Consider the following 16,409-nt stretch of genomic DNA (forward strand, 5'->3'; position numbering starts at 1 on the left):
AAAATCTTATTATGGTAAAGGTGACTGTGCCCAAGAACCACATTCTTCTTGTTAGCTCAGGACATCGATAGCCCCAGTTTTTTCAGGCAATGAAATCTCTTCGTAACTTCACCGTAGCAGCATCTATCCACCTGTAAGGATAACCTCCTTTCTGGCCCAACTTCTACTCATACAAAAAAGTGGCCAGCATGACTACTTTCCATTCAAAGAAACAGAGAAGTGCATGGGTGTGCATTTTTAAGTGTAGCTTCCAACAGACATCCAGAAAAGATGTTATAATATATATATTATATTATATATATTAATCCATATTTTTCTCTATATAAATCCAGAAAAGATGTTATATATATAGAAAGGAGGCAGCTGCAAGACCTAGTGTTCTTAGTGAAGAGGCCTGTCACTTTTGAAAGAAAGATGGTTAGGAAGATGATCAAGAAATCTTTGCTCTACAGAACTCGGAAATTCTTCAGTCCCTGAAATTCTTATCATTCCATCCATTTCTTCTCAACAGATCTTCTTAAAGAGATTCCGTGAGAATTGGGCTTAGAAAGGAATTGCTTTCAGTTCCAGCAACTCCCAAGATGCTCATCAGTTCCAGGATGGTAGCAGATGTGGGATTTTTTGACCTGGTTGTTCTCAAGGTGTACCTAGTACTAATCACCTGAGATGATGTGAACCACACAGGGCGTGATGTGCATGAAACCCAGCAGAGATTTCGGTGAACATTTCCAAGAAGACCTCTCCGATTCTACAATCCTAATAAAAAATCCTATCAACAAAAAATTCACTTTACAGCAGGTGTTCTTCACCTTTCCTTCATCAAGCATTGCCAGTCTCTCCTGCTGAAATGCACGGATGTCAAAAGCAGGGACAGAAGGGAAATTAATTGGAAACTCTCTATTTGACTAATCTAGGAGGGAATTTATGATTGCAGTGTGAGGGCATGTTCAACCGAGAGATATACAGTAATAAGAATGCCATTTCTCTGGATCCCACGGTTAGATCATAATAAACAATTTAGAGAATTGTAATTTTTTTCTGTTTTTGCTCACTTTCCTTCTCTTCCTCCTCCTCCTCCACCTTCTCCTTCTGCTTTTCTTCCATCTTCTCTTTTCCTTCCTCCTCCTCCTTGAAAGCCATACTTTAAAGAATGGGTTGGTGGAAATGGCAACACACTGATATTAATAGGGCTTTCAACTAGAAGAGGGAGATGGCCCAGTGCAAATTGGCAAGGGCTTAATTAGAGTCACAATAAAAAAAAAACCTGCCCTGAAGGCATTTTGCTTTTTTGCATACACACCTTCCCTGGTTCAGCTTGCACAGAGCGAAAAGCATTATTAATTCGCGTTGCCCTGAGCTGCCAAGCCTGGGCTCTCATGGACATTTATGGATGGTTTTACATTGCATCTGGAGGAGCGGGAGGGAAAGAGATCAGCTGCTTCTGGGGAGCCACAGACGTTGGGAAATAAGCTAATTCTACTTTGTTGTAAAGCTACATTGACAGAATTTTGCAAGTCTGAAAGTGCAATTCTCCCCCCATCTCTTTTACAGCCCAAGAAACTAGGGAGGGTCCCTTCTGAGCCTTTCTCCACCCATTATGCTGCTGAGGGCTATGCTCCCTCTTATCTGACTGTTCCTTTGGCAGGGTCTCTTGGTCCAGCCTCCCAAGGTCTTTCCCACATACTATCAGCCCTCCTAGGGAAACCAGACAGGAAGCACGACCAGATGAGCTAATTCTACATTATTGTAAGGCTACATTAACAGAATCCCGCAAGTCTGAAAGTACAACTCTCCCCCCATCTCCTTTACAGCCTGAGAAACTAGGGAGGGTCCCTTCTGAGCCTCTTGCTCCACCTGCTATGCAGCTCTGGGCCCAGCTTCCTCTTATCTGACCATTCCCTTGGCAACATCTCTGGGCCCAGTCTCCCAAGGTCTTTCCCACATACTATCAGCCCTCCTAGGGAAACCAGACACGAAGCACGACCAGATGAGCTAATTCTACATTATTGTAAGGCTACATTAACAGAATCCTGCAAGTCTGAAAGTACTACTCTCCCCCTGTCTCCTTTACAGCCTGATAAACTAGGGAGGGTCCCTTCTGAGCCTTTCTCTACCCATTATGCTGCTGAGGGCTCAGCTCCCTCTTATCTGACTGTTCCCTTGGCAGCATCTCTTGGCCCAGTCTCCCAAGGTCTTTCCCACATACCATTACAGGAAATTAAAGGTGGGAAGCAAAGTCCTATAGGGGTTGTGAAGATTTGGGATGGAGAGAGGCCACACTTTTATCCAAATAGGAATAGGAGTGTTACGTGCAGGTGGTCCACTCCTTTTCTATTTAAAGGTATCATTTACTTAAAGGGCTGTCCAGTCCACACCTCAAATGAGAGAAAGGAAAAGAAATTGGAACTGTTGTCCATCAAGAGAGAAGCACACCTGGATAGTCAGCTGAGCAGAGGGCTCACAGCTCACCTGATTACTGTCTACCCCCTTTTTGCCTGCCCCAAAATTAAAAAAAAAAAAGATATTCCAGCAGCTTCTTGGCCCATGGGGAACCACGACACAGATTTATTGGCCACACTTATGATGAGGGAGCTGAGAAGAAGTATTTGAGAAAGGGTAGCATCACCTCTTGTTACTACTTTGTATGTAGGCAGTCACAATTTCAGAAGGAATTTGGGCTTTTTTCCCCTTTTTTAATCAGACCCAAACATAGACTAGTCAACTTCTCCTTCTTCTCTGTTCATCAGGGTTGATCCTTCACTTTTGGTGCCCTATCATCTGCACAAAAGCAAGGACAAACTCAAAGAATACAAGCTCCAAAAATTCCTGTTTTTATCTGTGTCTCTTGGACGGACAGAAAGATCAGCAAGCAGTTTGACAGAGCTGCTCAGAGGATAACCACCACAACAAAAATCTTTTTACAAAAGGATATATGTTAAAAGGGAAAAAGAATGAGCAAGTGCAGAGGTTCTCAGTGGAGCTGAAAATGCCTTCTTAGAGAAAACCTACCTTACAAAATTCAGAAGTGATTTAAGGCCCAATTAAAATTTGCATAAATATCAGAACAGTGCAGGCACTTCTGTGACATTCTGTAGAAGCGAAAGTTGGGCTTTGAAGACGATCAGAAGAGTATAGATGCTTTTGAACTTCGGTGCTGGAGGAGACTCCTGAGAAGACCATGGACAGCCAAGAAAACAAACTGATGGATCATCAAACAAATCAATCTAGAGTTCTCACTCAAGGTACAAATGACCAGGCTCAAGTGATCCAATTTTGGACACATGATGTGAAGACCTGGCTCTCTGGAGAAGGCTGTAAGGCTGGGAGAGATGGAAGGAAAGAGAAGAGGATGACCAACAGCAGAGAGGGAGTCAACTACAGCAGTGATGGGTGCACCGGTGGAAGATGTGAAGGACCAGTGAGGGACAGATCATCCTGGAGAAAATCTATCTGTGTGGTTACCAAGACTCAGTATTAACTTGATGGCATATAATCCATCAAAAATAATTTGCATGCAATACTGAAGCCAATTCCTACAGCTAATGGGTCTGCAAGATGTAACTGCTTTAGCTGGTAGATAAATCAATTCCAGTTCAGCTGATTAACAAACAGGGACCATTTTTTAACCAGTGAAGCTGAGGTGTGATTGGCTGAAAATCGAGTTAAGGATTAATTTTATTGATTGATCTCTAATTTATGCATTTATTTTTATATTTTGCCTTCCTTCTGGAGCTCTGGAAAGCAGGTTATATTCCGATATAGCGTGTGTATTTTAGAAAAAGATATCTATAGGGGAAAGAGATTTTATAGCCACCATATCAGAATGGCATGGAGGAGCAGTCCCCTTCCCTTTTCCTTTTCTTTATTGGGAGGGGGGTTAAGAATGGAAGGCACAAACTTGAATGAAAATCAGAGTTACTTAAAGTGAAGGAGTCACATTTTCAGTATCTCAGAGAAGCTCAGATGGGGCTCCAACAGCAACACATGGATAGTGTCATTATATGATCTAGCCATTAGGTGGCACTGAATTTTTATTTTTAATATTTTTCCAAAAATATAATATTTTTGTAAAATATTTTATTTTTACAAAGCAGCCTTTCCCAGAAGAGTCATTGTTTTTCAATCTGTCTCTGGGAGTTTTATGACAACACCATATTGACTGTCTTTCTTTCTTTCTTTCTTTCTTTCTTTCTTTCTTTCTTTCTTTCTTTCTTTCTTTCTTTCTTTCTTTCTTTCTTCCTTTCTTCCTTTCTTCCTTTCTTCCTTCCTTCCTTTCTTTCTTTCTTTCTTTCTTTCTTTCTTTCTTTCTTTCTTTCTTTCTTTCTTTCCAATGTTTTCTAATATTTGGTAGGCTTAGTTTTTAATTTATTACTGATGTCTGTTGGTATGATTAGAATGGATGGATGGATGGATAGACAGATGATAGATAGATGATACATCAATGATCAAATGATAGATAGATAGATAGATAGATAGATAGATAGATAGATAGATAGATAGATAGATAGATAGAAGTTTCCCCAGAATTATTAAAGGGGTAATAGAAATTGATACACATCTAAATAATTGAATAAGGAGGAAGATTATCAACGCTCATCTCCATGGGGGGCTCCACTGACCAAAGACAAGGACATGACATTTTCTGCCAAGTTCAGGTTCAGATCTGCTCTGATGAAGCCCACAGCACAGCTTCCAGATTGCTGGCACATATTCCTTCTCTTCCAAGTCATTTTACTAATAACTAGCAATCATGAAACCCAACACTCTCACATAGGGGTTCTCAACTTGTTGATACCAAGACCCCTTAAGTAAGAAAGACATTTGTGCAATCCTCCCAATGAATAAATTGATGATCTATGCAAATACACTGATGATCTATGCAAGTAAAATAGGAGCAAGTTTATATATATAAACCTCCCCTCTCACCCCATGGGCGGTCTGTGTCTTCCTCAATCTCGGGTCCTCTACCAGAGGCCTGGGAGTTTGAGGGTTCTGTGCAGTGTCTTAGCTGTTCCTAGCCCTGCACTCTTCTGGACAGAGAGCTCTGATGTTGTTCCTGGGATCTGTTGGAGCCCCTCTCCCAGCTTAGGAGTCACAGCCCCGAGTGCTCCTATTACCACTGGGACCACTTTGGCCTTGACTTTCCATATCCTCTCTAGTTCCTCCTTCAGGCCCTGGTCCTTCTCCAGCTTCTCATATTCCTTCTTCCTGATGTTGCTGTCACTTGGCACTGCTACATCTATCACCACCACTGTCTTCTGGTCCTTGTCCACTACCACGATGTCTGGTTGACTGGCCAGTCCCTGCCTGTCCATCTGGATCTGGAAGTCCCACAGGATCTTAGCCCTGTTATTCTCCACGACCTTCTGTGGAATCTATTCTCTATTTTCTTATTCTATACATGGACGAGACAAGTGTGTGGGTGCGCATGCGTGTATATATATATTTCCTTTCTTCCACTGCACATAAAGACCTTCTTGGAAAGTAGTGCACCTGCTGTTCAGCAGGAAAAGATGTGGGCCATTATTAATGGGGGCTGTCCCACTGATGATCTTCCCTTCATTAATTAGACAGGCAAGCTCTCCTGCTGACAAATGGGAAGTCTTGTGCCAATGAACAATGTGATTTTTTATCCAGGTTCCCAATCCATTCATTACGAGGAGAGAAGAGGCAAGCAAGCAAGGGAAGTAAGACTCTTCCTACCCTACCAGTCACCGACACCACTTAAGTCATGGCAGCAGGAAGCAAAAGCTGGTAAGAGGAGGCATAACTAACTCTACTGTAGGTATCTGAGCAAGGTGGGAGGGGTGGGACTTTCAAACGATACCTCAGCACCCACCTGGCCGCTGCGTTGTAATGAGTAGAGTGGTGGCAACCCAAGAGGATTTCATTGTCTGGGTGGTGCTAATCGTGGTTTTGGAAACGTTAGTTGTAAGCTTGATAATTTGACTGTTAATGAATTGGTTGGGTTGCTCATTGGCTATCAAGAGAAAAATAAAGGTGGGGGGAGGAAAAAAAGAAAGAAATCAGATGCTAATTCCTTGAGAGTGACTTCTCAGAGGTGAGTAGGTACTGTGGTCTTTGGAAATTAGAGAACTAATCTGCTAAAATAGTCTGTTCTTTCTTTGCATTCTTAGATTGCAACCCAGCCTTCTTCAACTTGGGATCATCTGGATGAGTTCCAGCATAGCTGGAAGGAGTCTGGATGGAGGAGACAGGCTTCTTGAAAGACATAAATAGGTTCTTGCAAAATTAGCAAACTCATGCCTTTAGTTGTCTACTGTGAAGCGTGTTCAAACAAAGAATGCTGGCTGGGCAATTGAGTTCTTGCAAATCTTTGGATCGCTTCTTTAATTTAATTGAAGAACTCTGAATTCACAATGCAGTCCCTTTTAGCAAACGCTGGGTCCATGAGTGAAGAGCACCCTTTGGAACTCCATAGCTGGGTTCTTACCAGGGGTGTGCAAATTGGGCCTGATTCCCTCTGAACAGTTTCAGATTGATTTGGAAAATTGATTGGATCCAATTCAGACTGAATCAGATGAATATGCCAGATTGGATGTGATTCAATGTAGTCTGACTCTGAGTCTTAAAATGCTTGCATGCATCTACAAAAAGCATTGGAACCAGTCCAAGTTGGTCCGAATCAATTTGGGTGCCTTTGATTAGATGAAATAAACTGAATTGCTTCTTTGATTGGATTTGTCAAATTAGTTTAAAAGCTCAAATAAATTAAAGTTTCATTGAATCAATCTGAATGTTCAAATATTCACATAGCCCTGCTTCACAGAGTGCATCAAGCTCTATCTTGGTTTCTCTAGGGCTTAAGATGTGTAATCCCAGCCGGCGTAATTTGCAAATTAATGTGGTTGTACTAAGGATTTAATGTATCATCTCCTCCTAGTCAGTTGGGACTTATTCAACAAGCCACATTTGAAACAAAACAAAGCTTAGGCTGATGTGAGAAAGCTAGTTAGTACGGCTTTATTTCCATTTCACTGCCTTTCCCCCAGCAATCAAAATATTTTCTGCAGCCAATTAAAAAGAGTTGTTAGTGGAAACGCATCCTAAACTCAACTTTGCTCAGCTTTGCTGTTGTTTATAAGAGATGAAAAGGGGCTGAGAAAGGCAAGAGACAGACATGGACAAAGAAAGAATGGCAGTGGTGATGTTCTTGCCAAATTCTTCACAAGGTGGGACACAAATTTAGAAGGTTTATCTTTGTGCAAATTCTGAGAATTGTCTAATTTGGTAATGTCAAGTCCAAGTCAAAAGTTAGAGGAAAGTTTTACTCCCTCCTCCCCACATTTATTCTCTGCCCCTCTCCAAAAAGGTCTCTCCATATTTTTCAACTGCTGCAAGGGTTATCATGAAGATGACGATGATTTGGGTACAGTGATATTTATACAGTATTGCCTGGAGATTATTAACACTCTAACGTTTGGATAACTTCAACCTTTCAAGATAAAGGAAAAAAAAGAAGTCTGTATCAATATGAACGGTGATTTCTAAACTGTTAATACGCATAAAGTAGTTAAAATTTTGCACCTAAAGCTAAACCCGGCACGAATCAACCAGTACAAAATACATTACATGATTTGTAATATAATAACGGTTTCTGCCTTAAACTGAATACTTAATCCTAAGGTCTCCACTGTAGGGTGATTAACTATTGTTCGTGCATGTTAAAGAAAAAAAGAAAACAGCAACAAAATAAACAACAATGAAAAGAAAAAGTAAAAAAAAAACGCTACAGTGGTACCTCTACTTACGAACTTAATCCGTTCCGTGACTCTGATCGCAAGTCGAGTTGGTCGCAAGTCGAAGTAAATTTTCCCATAAGGTTCAATGTAATTACCGTTAATCCGTTCCGGTGTCCGCGGACCACGCGTCAGGGGGGGAAAAACGGCCGCTGACTACGCGGCAGGGCGGAAAAATGGCCGCGGACCACATGGAACGGGTGGAAAAATGGCCGCGGACCACGTGTCAGGGGTGGAAAAATGGCCGCGGACCACGTGGAATGGGCAGAAAATGGCTCGTAAGTCGAGGCGAGTTCGTAAGTCAAGGTAAATTTTTGGGGCTGGAGCTGATCGTATCTCGAAAATTTCGTAAGTAGGGGCGTTCGTAAGTAGAGGTACCACTGTATTTGGTTTCTAAATTCTTCCTTTTTACGCCTCTACCAATTTGCGGTGTTTGTAAGCATTTAGGCCCCTTTAAAAGCCATACTGTATCCTGGCCATTATTAACTTGGTCTTCAGAAAATACTTCATTAGCACAAGGCAAAATATCTCCTGTAAAAGCTTGTGGAGCTCCAGATAAATATTTCACACACACACACTAAATAGTTCTCTGCGCTCACATGTTCATGCAAGGTTTAATTCTCCCAGAAGACAAAGCTGTGCACACTGTTGCAATGAATCCTGTAATCATCTTTGTCCCTCTCAGGAAGATGATGCACACCTACCTAAGAATGGATCTCCATAGTTGACCATTTGGGGAAGAAAATCCAAACAGGACCATCTTTGCCTTGCCAACCCCTATGAAATTCTCAAGCACACAGTGGAATAAAATCAGGGCAACCCACACAGAATTCCCACCAAGATCTTGTTCGGCCCCATAGGTGTGACTCAGAAGAACTTTCCAATGCAGGACCGTTGCTCACTTCTAACCATTCCTTTGGCTTCAGAAAGCACTAATTCTTTGCCTTTAACCCCAGCTCTGCAACCATAAGGCTCTGCAACTGTAAACCAGGGGACTTCTCTTAGAGTAGAAGTGACAACCAACTATGAGATCCAAAACCTCATGAGATCTTGCATTAGACCACCAAAGCCTCATGAGATTTCAGTGAGATCTCATAAGAACTTATGACGTTCTGAAAAGTTGGGGATGGAAGTCATGTTTTCTATGTGTGGAGGGGGACGACACCTACAAGCCACTGCATGGTCAACTCCTGGGGTGGGGGAATAATTATATCCTGCAGAACCTTCTTGTGGATCCCACCAGGAGATAGATGGCTTTCGTGGGAGAAGATGAACCTGAGTCCTTTCCAAACTTGCAGAACCTGCACATCCCGTGTTGTCAAGGAAGGAGAACATTCTTTCCTGAGTTTTATTACTTTATGGGCTCTTATTTAAAAAGACTGACATTTCAGGAGGAAGCGTTCAGCAGAAATATCTCGCTGTGCACTGCATTCACACACCCCAGCCTAACAAAGGTGGCCAATGGCTGCAGCTGAGCAATCCAAAATGGGCTCTCTTATTTATAAGAGTTTAATTTACTGCCTGCGAGACTCGGGCTGGAGGTGGGGAAAATGCATGGCTCTCCATAGCCTTCTTAGAAAAACACTTTATTTCCTTCCCGCCGCCTTTCTAACAAACCTCGTGAGGGGAAAAACACATTGGCGTGACAGAAGCAATGAGGTTTCTGACTGAAGTCAAAGAGAGATGTTTGACAGGGAGAGGGATGAGACACAATTAGGGAAGCAGACTTATGCTTGGACAGATGCTAACGGAGAGCCAAAAAAAATAAAATAAAATAAAATAAAAGCTTCTTTTCGCCATCAAACGGAGTCCGCCGGGACTGCGATAGCAAACATCTCAAATGTCAGCATTTCAAGTTTGGTTGGTGGATTGGTTTTGTTTTTTACTTACTGCCAAAATTGGGAGCGGCACCTGGATGGGAAGAAGGAAGAGGAAGAGACGGTTAGTGATATTGAGCAAGACTTGATGCGAATTAAAGAGATTGTTAGCTTCCCTGGTACCCAGATCAGGAACAGAGGAGTCAAAATGTCCAATCGCCTATAGCGCCTTCAAGAGATTGACCAACTCATGACCTGATTTTTCAATTTCTGTTTTTTGTTCTGTTCACTCAGGGTCATTCTTCCCCTGTGAGCTGGTTCTTAATAGGTTGTATCTTTCATGGGGGAACGCATTCGTGCTGAATGAAATCAGCTTTATTCGGGCCCGGGAGTGTGAGAAAGAAATTAAATGTCTTAGAAAGATTTAGTGCCACCAGCCCCAAAGTCTCCCTGTGACTTCTTTGATAGGTTCCAAGTGTTTGACAGGAACTGACAAGCTTGTGCCTGTTCAAAGGAGCTGTCCTTTGCCATCCCTGGCACACACACAACTCTTCCTGTCATGGTCATCTGAGCCCAGATGGTAACTTTGATCACCCTCTCTCCATCCGTCTCTTTTTGCTTTCGTTCCAAAGATGGGTAGTTAGAGGCCAAGAAGAACAGTAATGGTCCTCAAGGAGTGCTTTGAGAGCTCCAAATGTGCAAAATCAACATTAGGAGAGGCAGCAAACTCATTCTGGTACATCTTAAAACTTTCTCTGGTGTTTGGCAGCCAGGCTGTTGGAATCTGTTTGGAGAACCCCCTGCCTGAATGAGCAAGTTCACACATGTTAACCCTTATCCTGGTTTGCTTGATTCTGGCCCAGCCATTGCAGATTTTAAACCAAGGATTAGGGCTTAGCCTTATGGATGAGCATAGTTACTATGGATTATTCAGCCAACTGTGGTTACAACGAACTATGGCTTAGCTTGATGTCTGATGCCTCAAAATGGTTTCCTTCTAAAATCTTCTGCTGGAATGGGAGGCTGATCTCACTACTCCTAGAGCAGATCCCCTTATTTAACCATCCCCTTTTATCTTTACTATTAGCATTCAACAAAAGCCCCCAGTCCCATTATCCACAGAGCAAGATATTCCTCAGTGTACTATGCTAGCTAATGCATCAATTGTCAGTGGGGTGGGGTATTTCAAAAATATGAACATCGTGTGCAGACTTGTGTCAACACTCTGGGGCATGACTCCATTCTCAAGAGAGAAACTGAAAGACACCAAAGCCGGAGAAGCAAAACTCTTGAGGGTCTTTCTCAAAGCAAATCTGAGTGGGTCTTGTCTTGCTAAAAACTCCCCTAGAGGAAGAAACTCATCATGTTATGAATCCTTTGGAGAAGTCCTCATCTGAGAATGAGGCAGAACTTTAAGGACAAACAAGCCTTAGATCCACAAAGGAGGCCATGTCATGTCCTAGCAGCCAATTCTGACTAAGAAGTGTTGTTTCTATTGACCCTGAGGATTGAAAAGGATCAAGATCCAGGAAGGAAGAAATACAAGTGCACACAGTTGTAGAGAAAGTATCTCAGAAACGTTGGATCTACTGAGGAGTGAGTCCTTGTTCTTGAGTGGCCCTACTAGCCAGTTCACTGGGTATGGGCAGAAAGGTAATTTAGGAACAGATCTGTCTTGAAATTTTGCTTCCTTTTCCTAGTTGGAGGGGTGCATCACAAAATCCTGAACACTGCCCATTTTGAAGAGGAATGGAAATATGGGTGCATGGAATTGGGAAATTGACAAACACCACCTCCATTCTTTCTGCTGATGCTTTCAATTGGATTCAGACCACTCTCAGACCACCTCTTCCTTTGCACTTCTCTACTCTGATCTATCCATGGTGTTGCTTCCCTGTCCCCATCTTTGTAGGTTCCCCGTGATGGGGGCTGAGAGGAGGCTACAGAATGCCTGAAAATGATGCTATAGAGTGATCATTTCTGGAGATGGACTTCAGCTCAAAGCAGCCTTTACTGCCATACTTACACACATTAGGAGAACCGTTGGGACGGGGAAGATAAGAACCAGCTCTCCAAGATTTGCTCCGGAAATTCTTCTTGCATCTGCCGCAGTCCTGTCCCGTCGTGTTATGTTCACACTCACACTGGAGACTTCCCTCCTTGAAAATGCACTGGTTGGCATGGAGATTACATTTGCACCTGCAAGGGAAACAGAAGAGAGCGACGAGGTGTGATCCTTTGGGTTATCTGCAGCTGTATTTAAAAATGCATGCAATACTCTTTTGAATTGAATCCTCAAAGCAGCTTCGCTGGCATCACAGAAATATTAGAATAGAAAAGCATTCAGAAGTCATTAAACACCACAAGATCCAAGCCAGGTGCCAGCATTTGAATGAAGCCCCAACCCCTGAGGAACTAAAGCCAAACTTGTCTGAAAACTATGCCTTTAATGACCCTCCTATGAAGATCAGTTGAGCAGACTTGACGTATTATTCTCTCCTGGAACCAACTGGTAAAAGTTTTAGCTTGGAAGCAACCTTGGAGAACATTCCATCTAGGAAGCACTACAACTCCCAGGAGCCTTCACTGTTGGCCTTGCTTCCTAGAGCTGTTGGGGGTTGAAGTTCATCAGACTTTGGAGGACCACTGGCAGAAACGTTACTGGATTGGTTTGGCCTATGTTCTCTAACCTGGTTGCTATATTTTGTACTAACCTTTGGAACTGGCATCTCATGGCCCACAAGTAGAATGGGATAGAGAACCTCTCTACTTATCTTCTTAAGAGTGTGAAGGGGAGGTAAAACAGCCCTGCTGAAGGTCCATGGGGATGCCAATCCATAAGCATGGGGACTAAGCCAAGAGGGAAGAAGGCAACCATGTCACTGTAGGAAGCCATGTCTGAATGTGTTGGTCCTGCCAGATCCATCTCCCACTGTTCAGTTTGCCCATCCTTAGCTGCTCAGGAAGCAGTTGGCACCTAATTGAGATAATATCTTGATCATGGATTGCCTATCTCCTGCTCAAAGTAGGATCTCCAATGCAGAAGGTAATTGTAGCATCTCTGGTAGATTATTTCTTCCAGAGCAGGTCAACTCAAGTTCTCCAGATGCTGAACATCTCCCATCATCTCCAGACAATACAGCCAATTATGAGGATGCTGAGAATTGTAGTGGAATCAAATATGCCTACAGTTTCACTTCTCAAATACCTGCAGTTGTGAATGCATACATACACCACCCCTTGAGCAGCCTGTTCCAATGCCAGCTCCTTTTTACCAAGAGGAATGTTCTCCTAATGTTTATGTGATGGAATGGACTTATGAAGGCCAGGCTCAGGGAGATAAGCGTGTTCTTAGTTTACCGGAGGAGCGTGGGAAGTTCAAGAGGATGAGGCTGGCACCTCCCTGAGGAATTCACGGTGTTGTGGCTGTCTGTCTTGGGAGATGGGGTTCAGTCTAGGGAGATTCTTTCTAGAGGGTGTAGCTAATAAACACAGCAGAACTGAATTTGCATTGTCTCTTGGAGTTCTTTGGGCTAAACCTGACATCAATCTCCCCAGACTGAAACCCCAGCTCCCAAAGTCAGCCAGCCACAACAGTGTGAATTCCTCAGGGAGGTGCCAGCCTCATCCTCTTGAACTTCCCACGCTCCTCCGGTAAACTAAGAACACGCTTATCTCCCTGAGCTTGGCCTTCCTAAGTCCATTCCATCACAGTTTAACTGAAATCTACTTCTCTGGAATGTCCATCCTGCTTTTCTTCCTGATATTATTCCTAAGCAAAGAAAAATCAACCACAATCTTGGACTGTACAATGACAGTGACATAGTAAGTACAGTTAGGCTTGTCGTGGTCCAGCTAGAAGTTCAGAAAAGAGTGAGCAAGCTTTACAAGTCTTGCCATTTAGGGATGGATCTGAGAAACCAGGTTAAAAACTTTTCTTATTTGGCAGAATGCCTCGCGGGCGATTCTCTCTCTGGATCCCACCAGCCTCACGGAACTGATGCAATATTAGAAACAACTCCCTGAGTTTCTCTAAGGAAGAGGAGAGCAGCCATGTTTGAAATAACTACATGTATCTTTGAAATTGTGTTTTTTGGGAGGGGGTTATGATTTCATGCCTTCCTAGACAGCTGGGTCTAAACTCTAAACCAAAGAATGGAAGACAGTTAAGGAGCAGATCTCTAAAAATGCAGGCAGGCAAAGAAATCATTCATTAACAGCATATTGTATGAACAGCAGATAAATGTTACTAGGATTGGATCAAAATCCCAAGGAATGTTCAGGGCAGGGGGAGAGGTATGCTATCCGCAGAAGAAGAGATGTATAGAAATTCAGTGAAATCTTCTTTTAATTCACTATTTGGGTGGAAGGATTATCCCCGGAATTGACACCATGCATGTCATTTGCATAATTTCACCCCATTTCGTAATGACATGATTGAGGTTTTTATGTCTGTTTTGTAATTACACCAAACATGTAATTGTGTGGTTGTGTAGTTACGCAAATGATACAACTATGTCAATTTTCCAGATTGTTTTGGAGGCAGTGGACTTTGCCTGTTTGGGATTTAATTCCAAACTAAAATTTTATCCATTGCACCCAAAGCACACTGAATGGGGTTCTGGAGAATTTGAAAATTGCTGTATTTCAAATAAACAACGTAAAGGGACACACACCCCTCCAACTTTCTTTGGATCGTTTGAACACACAACATGTTGAGCCACAAGGAAACAAACCAAGATGAAGAAAAAGTAAGCTTGGTCTTTCACAGACCTTGATAGGTTTGTTGGGTCAACACAATCCCATAAGGAGCCACAAACACTGAAAACTGCCAGAACACAGATATTGGAAGAGAATTTCTTTGAGAAGGGCATGGATGGATGGATGGATGGATGGATGGATGGATGGATGGATGGATGGATGGATGGCAGTTCTAAACTGGAGAACTTCTCTGGAGTGACAATCAAATGTGAGGTCCAAAACCTCATGAGATCTTGCATTAGACAACCAAGGTTGAATTGATCGTATTGTACTGACCACCTCATATCTTGGAATTTGGGGACAACATCACAGCCAACAAGTGCTGCACCCCCAAAATCCAGTTCTAATTTTGTCGCATGCTGCTGTTGACCCCATCTCAATTGGCCATCCCCAACTGGAACCATCAGTCTTCTACTCCTAAATGAAGTCCTAGTTTCTTCTCTGCCGTCAGCCTGGCCTCCTTAATTACAATCCAAACATCTCTGATCTGGTTGCATGAAGAGCACAAAATCAGAGTAAGTTAGTCTGGATTTTCCCCCTCCTTTAACCAATTTCGTTCCATCTCATTAAGTTGTCCCCTTGCTCAGCCATTCCATTAGCTCCCTGCACTTGACAAGTTCCTTTGGAGTCACAGTCTTTTACACAGATAATTGCTGTTCCAAATCATATAATCAATGCATATTTAAGTAACAATCAGGTAATTCCTTTCGTAACCACTTGCAATCAGTTGGACCGGGTCTGTTAATAATCAGACCCAATCCCTTCACAACATATCCGTCTTTTGCTTCTCAGCACGTTCTGCGAGCACAGACTATAATCTGATGTTCCCAATAGATCAGTAGCAAAGATTACATGAAAAAAAAAAATTCACACATACCCAGGAGATAAGATGAAGCAAAACCACTCTGTGTTTCCAGGTTACATAAGAGATAAAATATTAACTCATTTTTCTTTTTCTTTTTCCCCCCATCTCTGTTCCAACTAAGCCTCATTTCAGAATCTTAATAAGATTTGGGACTTGTCGCGTAACACCTGAGCATCCTCTCTTTTTCTCATCAAGTCACATCTGGAGAAACATGTCACGTTCTGGATGTTACACTGTAAGGAAGATTGTTGGCCATTTAGAACCAGTTCAGAGCAGGGCAAGAAAGATGGATGGGGGCACTGAGAACAGATCTGAGGTTTGGGACCGCTTAGCTGGGGGAGAGAAGGCTGAATGCTAAAATAGATGATTGGTTAAATAGGTTCTATGCAGCTGTCTTTCCGTTTTTAGGGTCTGATCAGGGTTTCTTGTAAAAGGAGGTTGTTGAAAGATGCAATTCTACCTCCCTTGGATAGGCAATATTTCTGAATTTCTTGAAATTTTGGATCCAAGGATAGGAAACAATTTCCTTCTTTCCAAAGGACCACGTTTTGGCGTGCAGCTTGATATACACACAGATACACAACCCCAACGGATTCACAATCCTATCTACAACAGATACCAAAATATATAAAGGGTGCCCATTGAGGCAGAGAAAAGCCACCCGTTACTTTCTCCCACAGCTAGCTACTTTCTGTGATCAGATGAGCAAAGTTGGGAAAGGGATATTAAAAAAGAAGCAATATTTTAAACAACTTCTGGGGTTGATCAAGACTTATATTATTTAGCTTACTGGAGATTGCACTGGAGCAGTGGAGAAACCGTGGCTTAGAAAGGAGGCCATGTGGAAAATGTCACGCCAGATGGGGTGACCAAAATAACTCACGAGAATCATTCCTCGCACTAATAAGAATTCTAGTGACCCTTGCTAAAATAATGAACAGATTCATATTCCTCACCTTTACAAAAAGTGGCAAGCTTGTGCCTTATTTGAAAGTAAAGTATTTGCTGGAATTTGGGGGTTGGTACCTTAATCTTGTTCCTAATAAATATTACCAATCAGAGCATAAAGGGACTTCTTGTTCAGATGAACTATTTCCTGTCCAGAAATTTAGGAGGAAGAATCATTTGCCCTACATAACAAAATGGACACATTCCTGGATGCATTTTCCACTTTTCCTGGTGGATCCCCCCCTCCCCTGCATTTTT

General features: G+C 42.5%; 1 protein-coding gene across 1 annotated transcript in view; it reads right to left on the reverse strand.

Annotated features, from left to right (window-relative positions):
• Positions 1–16,409, reverse strand: part of NTNG2 (netrin G2) — a 70,912-nt gene that overhangs the window by 11,391 nt on the left and 43,112 nt on the right. Inside the window, exons 4-5 of the mRNA XM_088147063.1 lie at positions 11,604–11,776; positions 9,651–9,671 (exon numbers count right to left, since the gene is read on the reverse strand). Coding sequence (XP_088003189.1) covers positions 9,651–9,671; positions 11,604–11,776 — 194 coding nt within the window. The remainder of the gene's footprint in view (positions 1–9,650; positions 9,672–11,603; positions 11,777–16,409) is intronic.

The sequence above is a fragment of the Python bivittatus genome, unplaced genomic scaffold (assembly GCF_059951505.1).
Source record: "Python bivittatus isolate LINGU-HERP-01145 unplaced genomic scaffold, Pbiv_v1 ctg000160_np1212, whole genome shotgun sequence".
In the NCBI taxonomy this organism is placed as follows: domain Eukaryota; kingdom Metazoa; phylum Chordata; class Lepidosauria; order Squamata; family Pythonidae; genus Python; species Python bivittatus.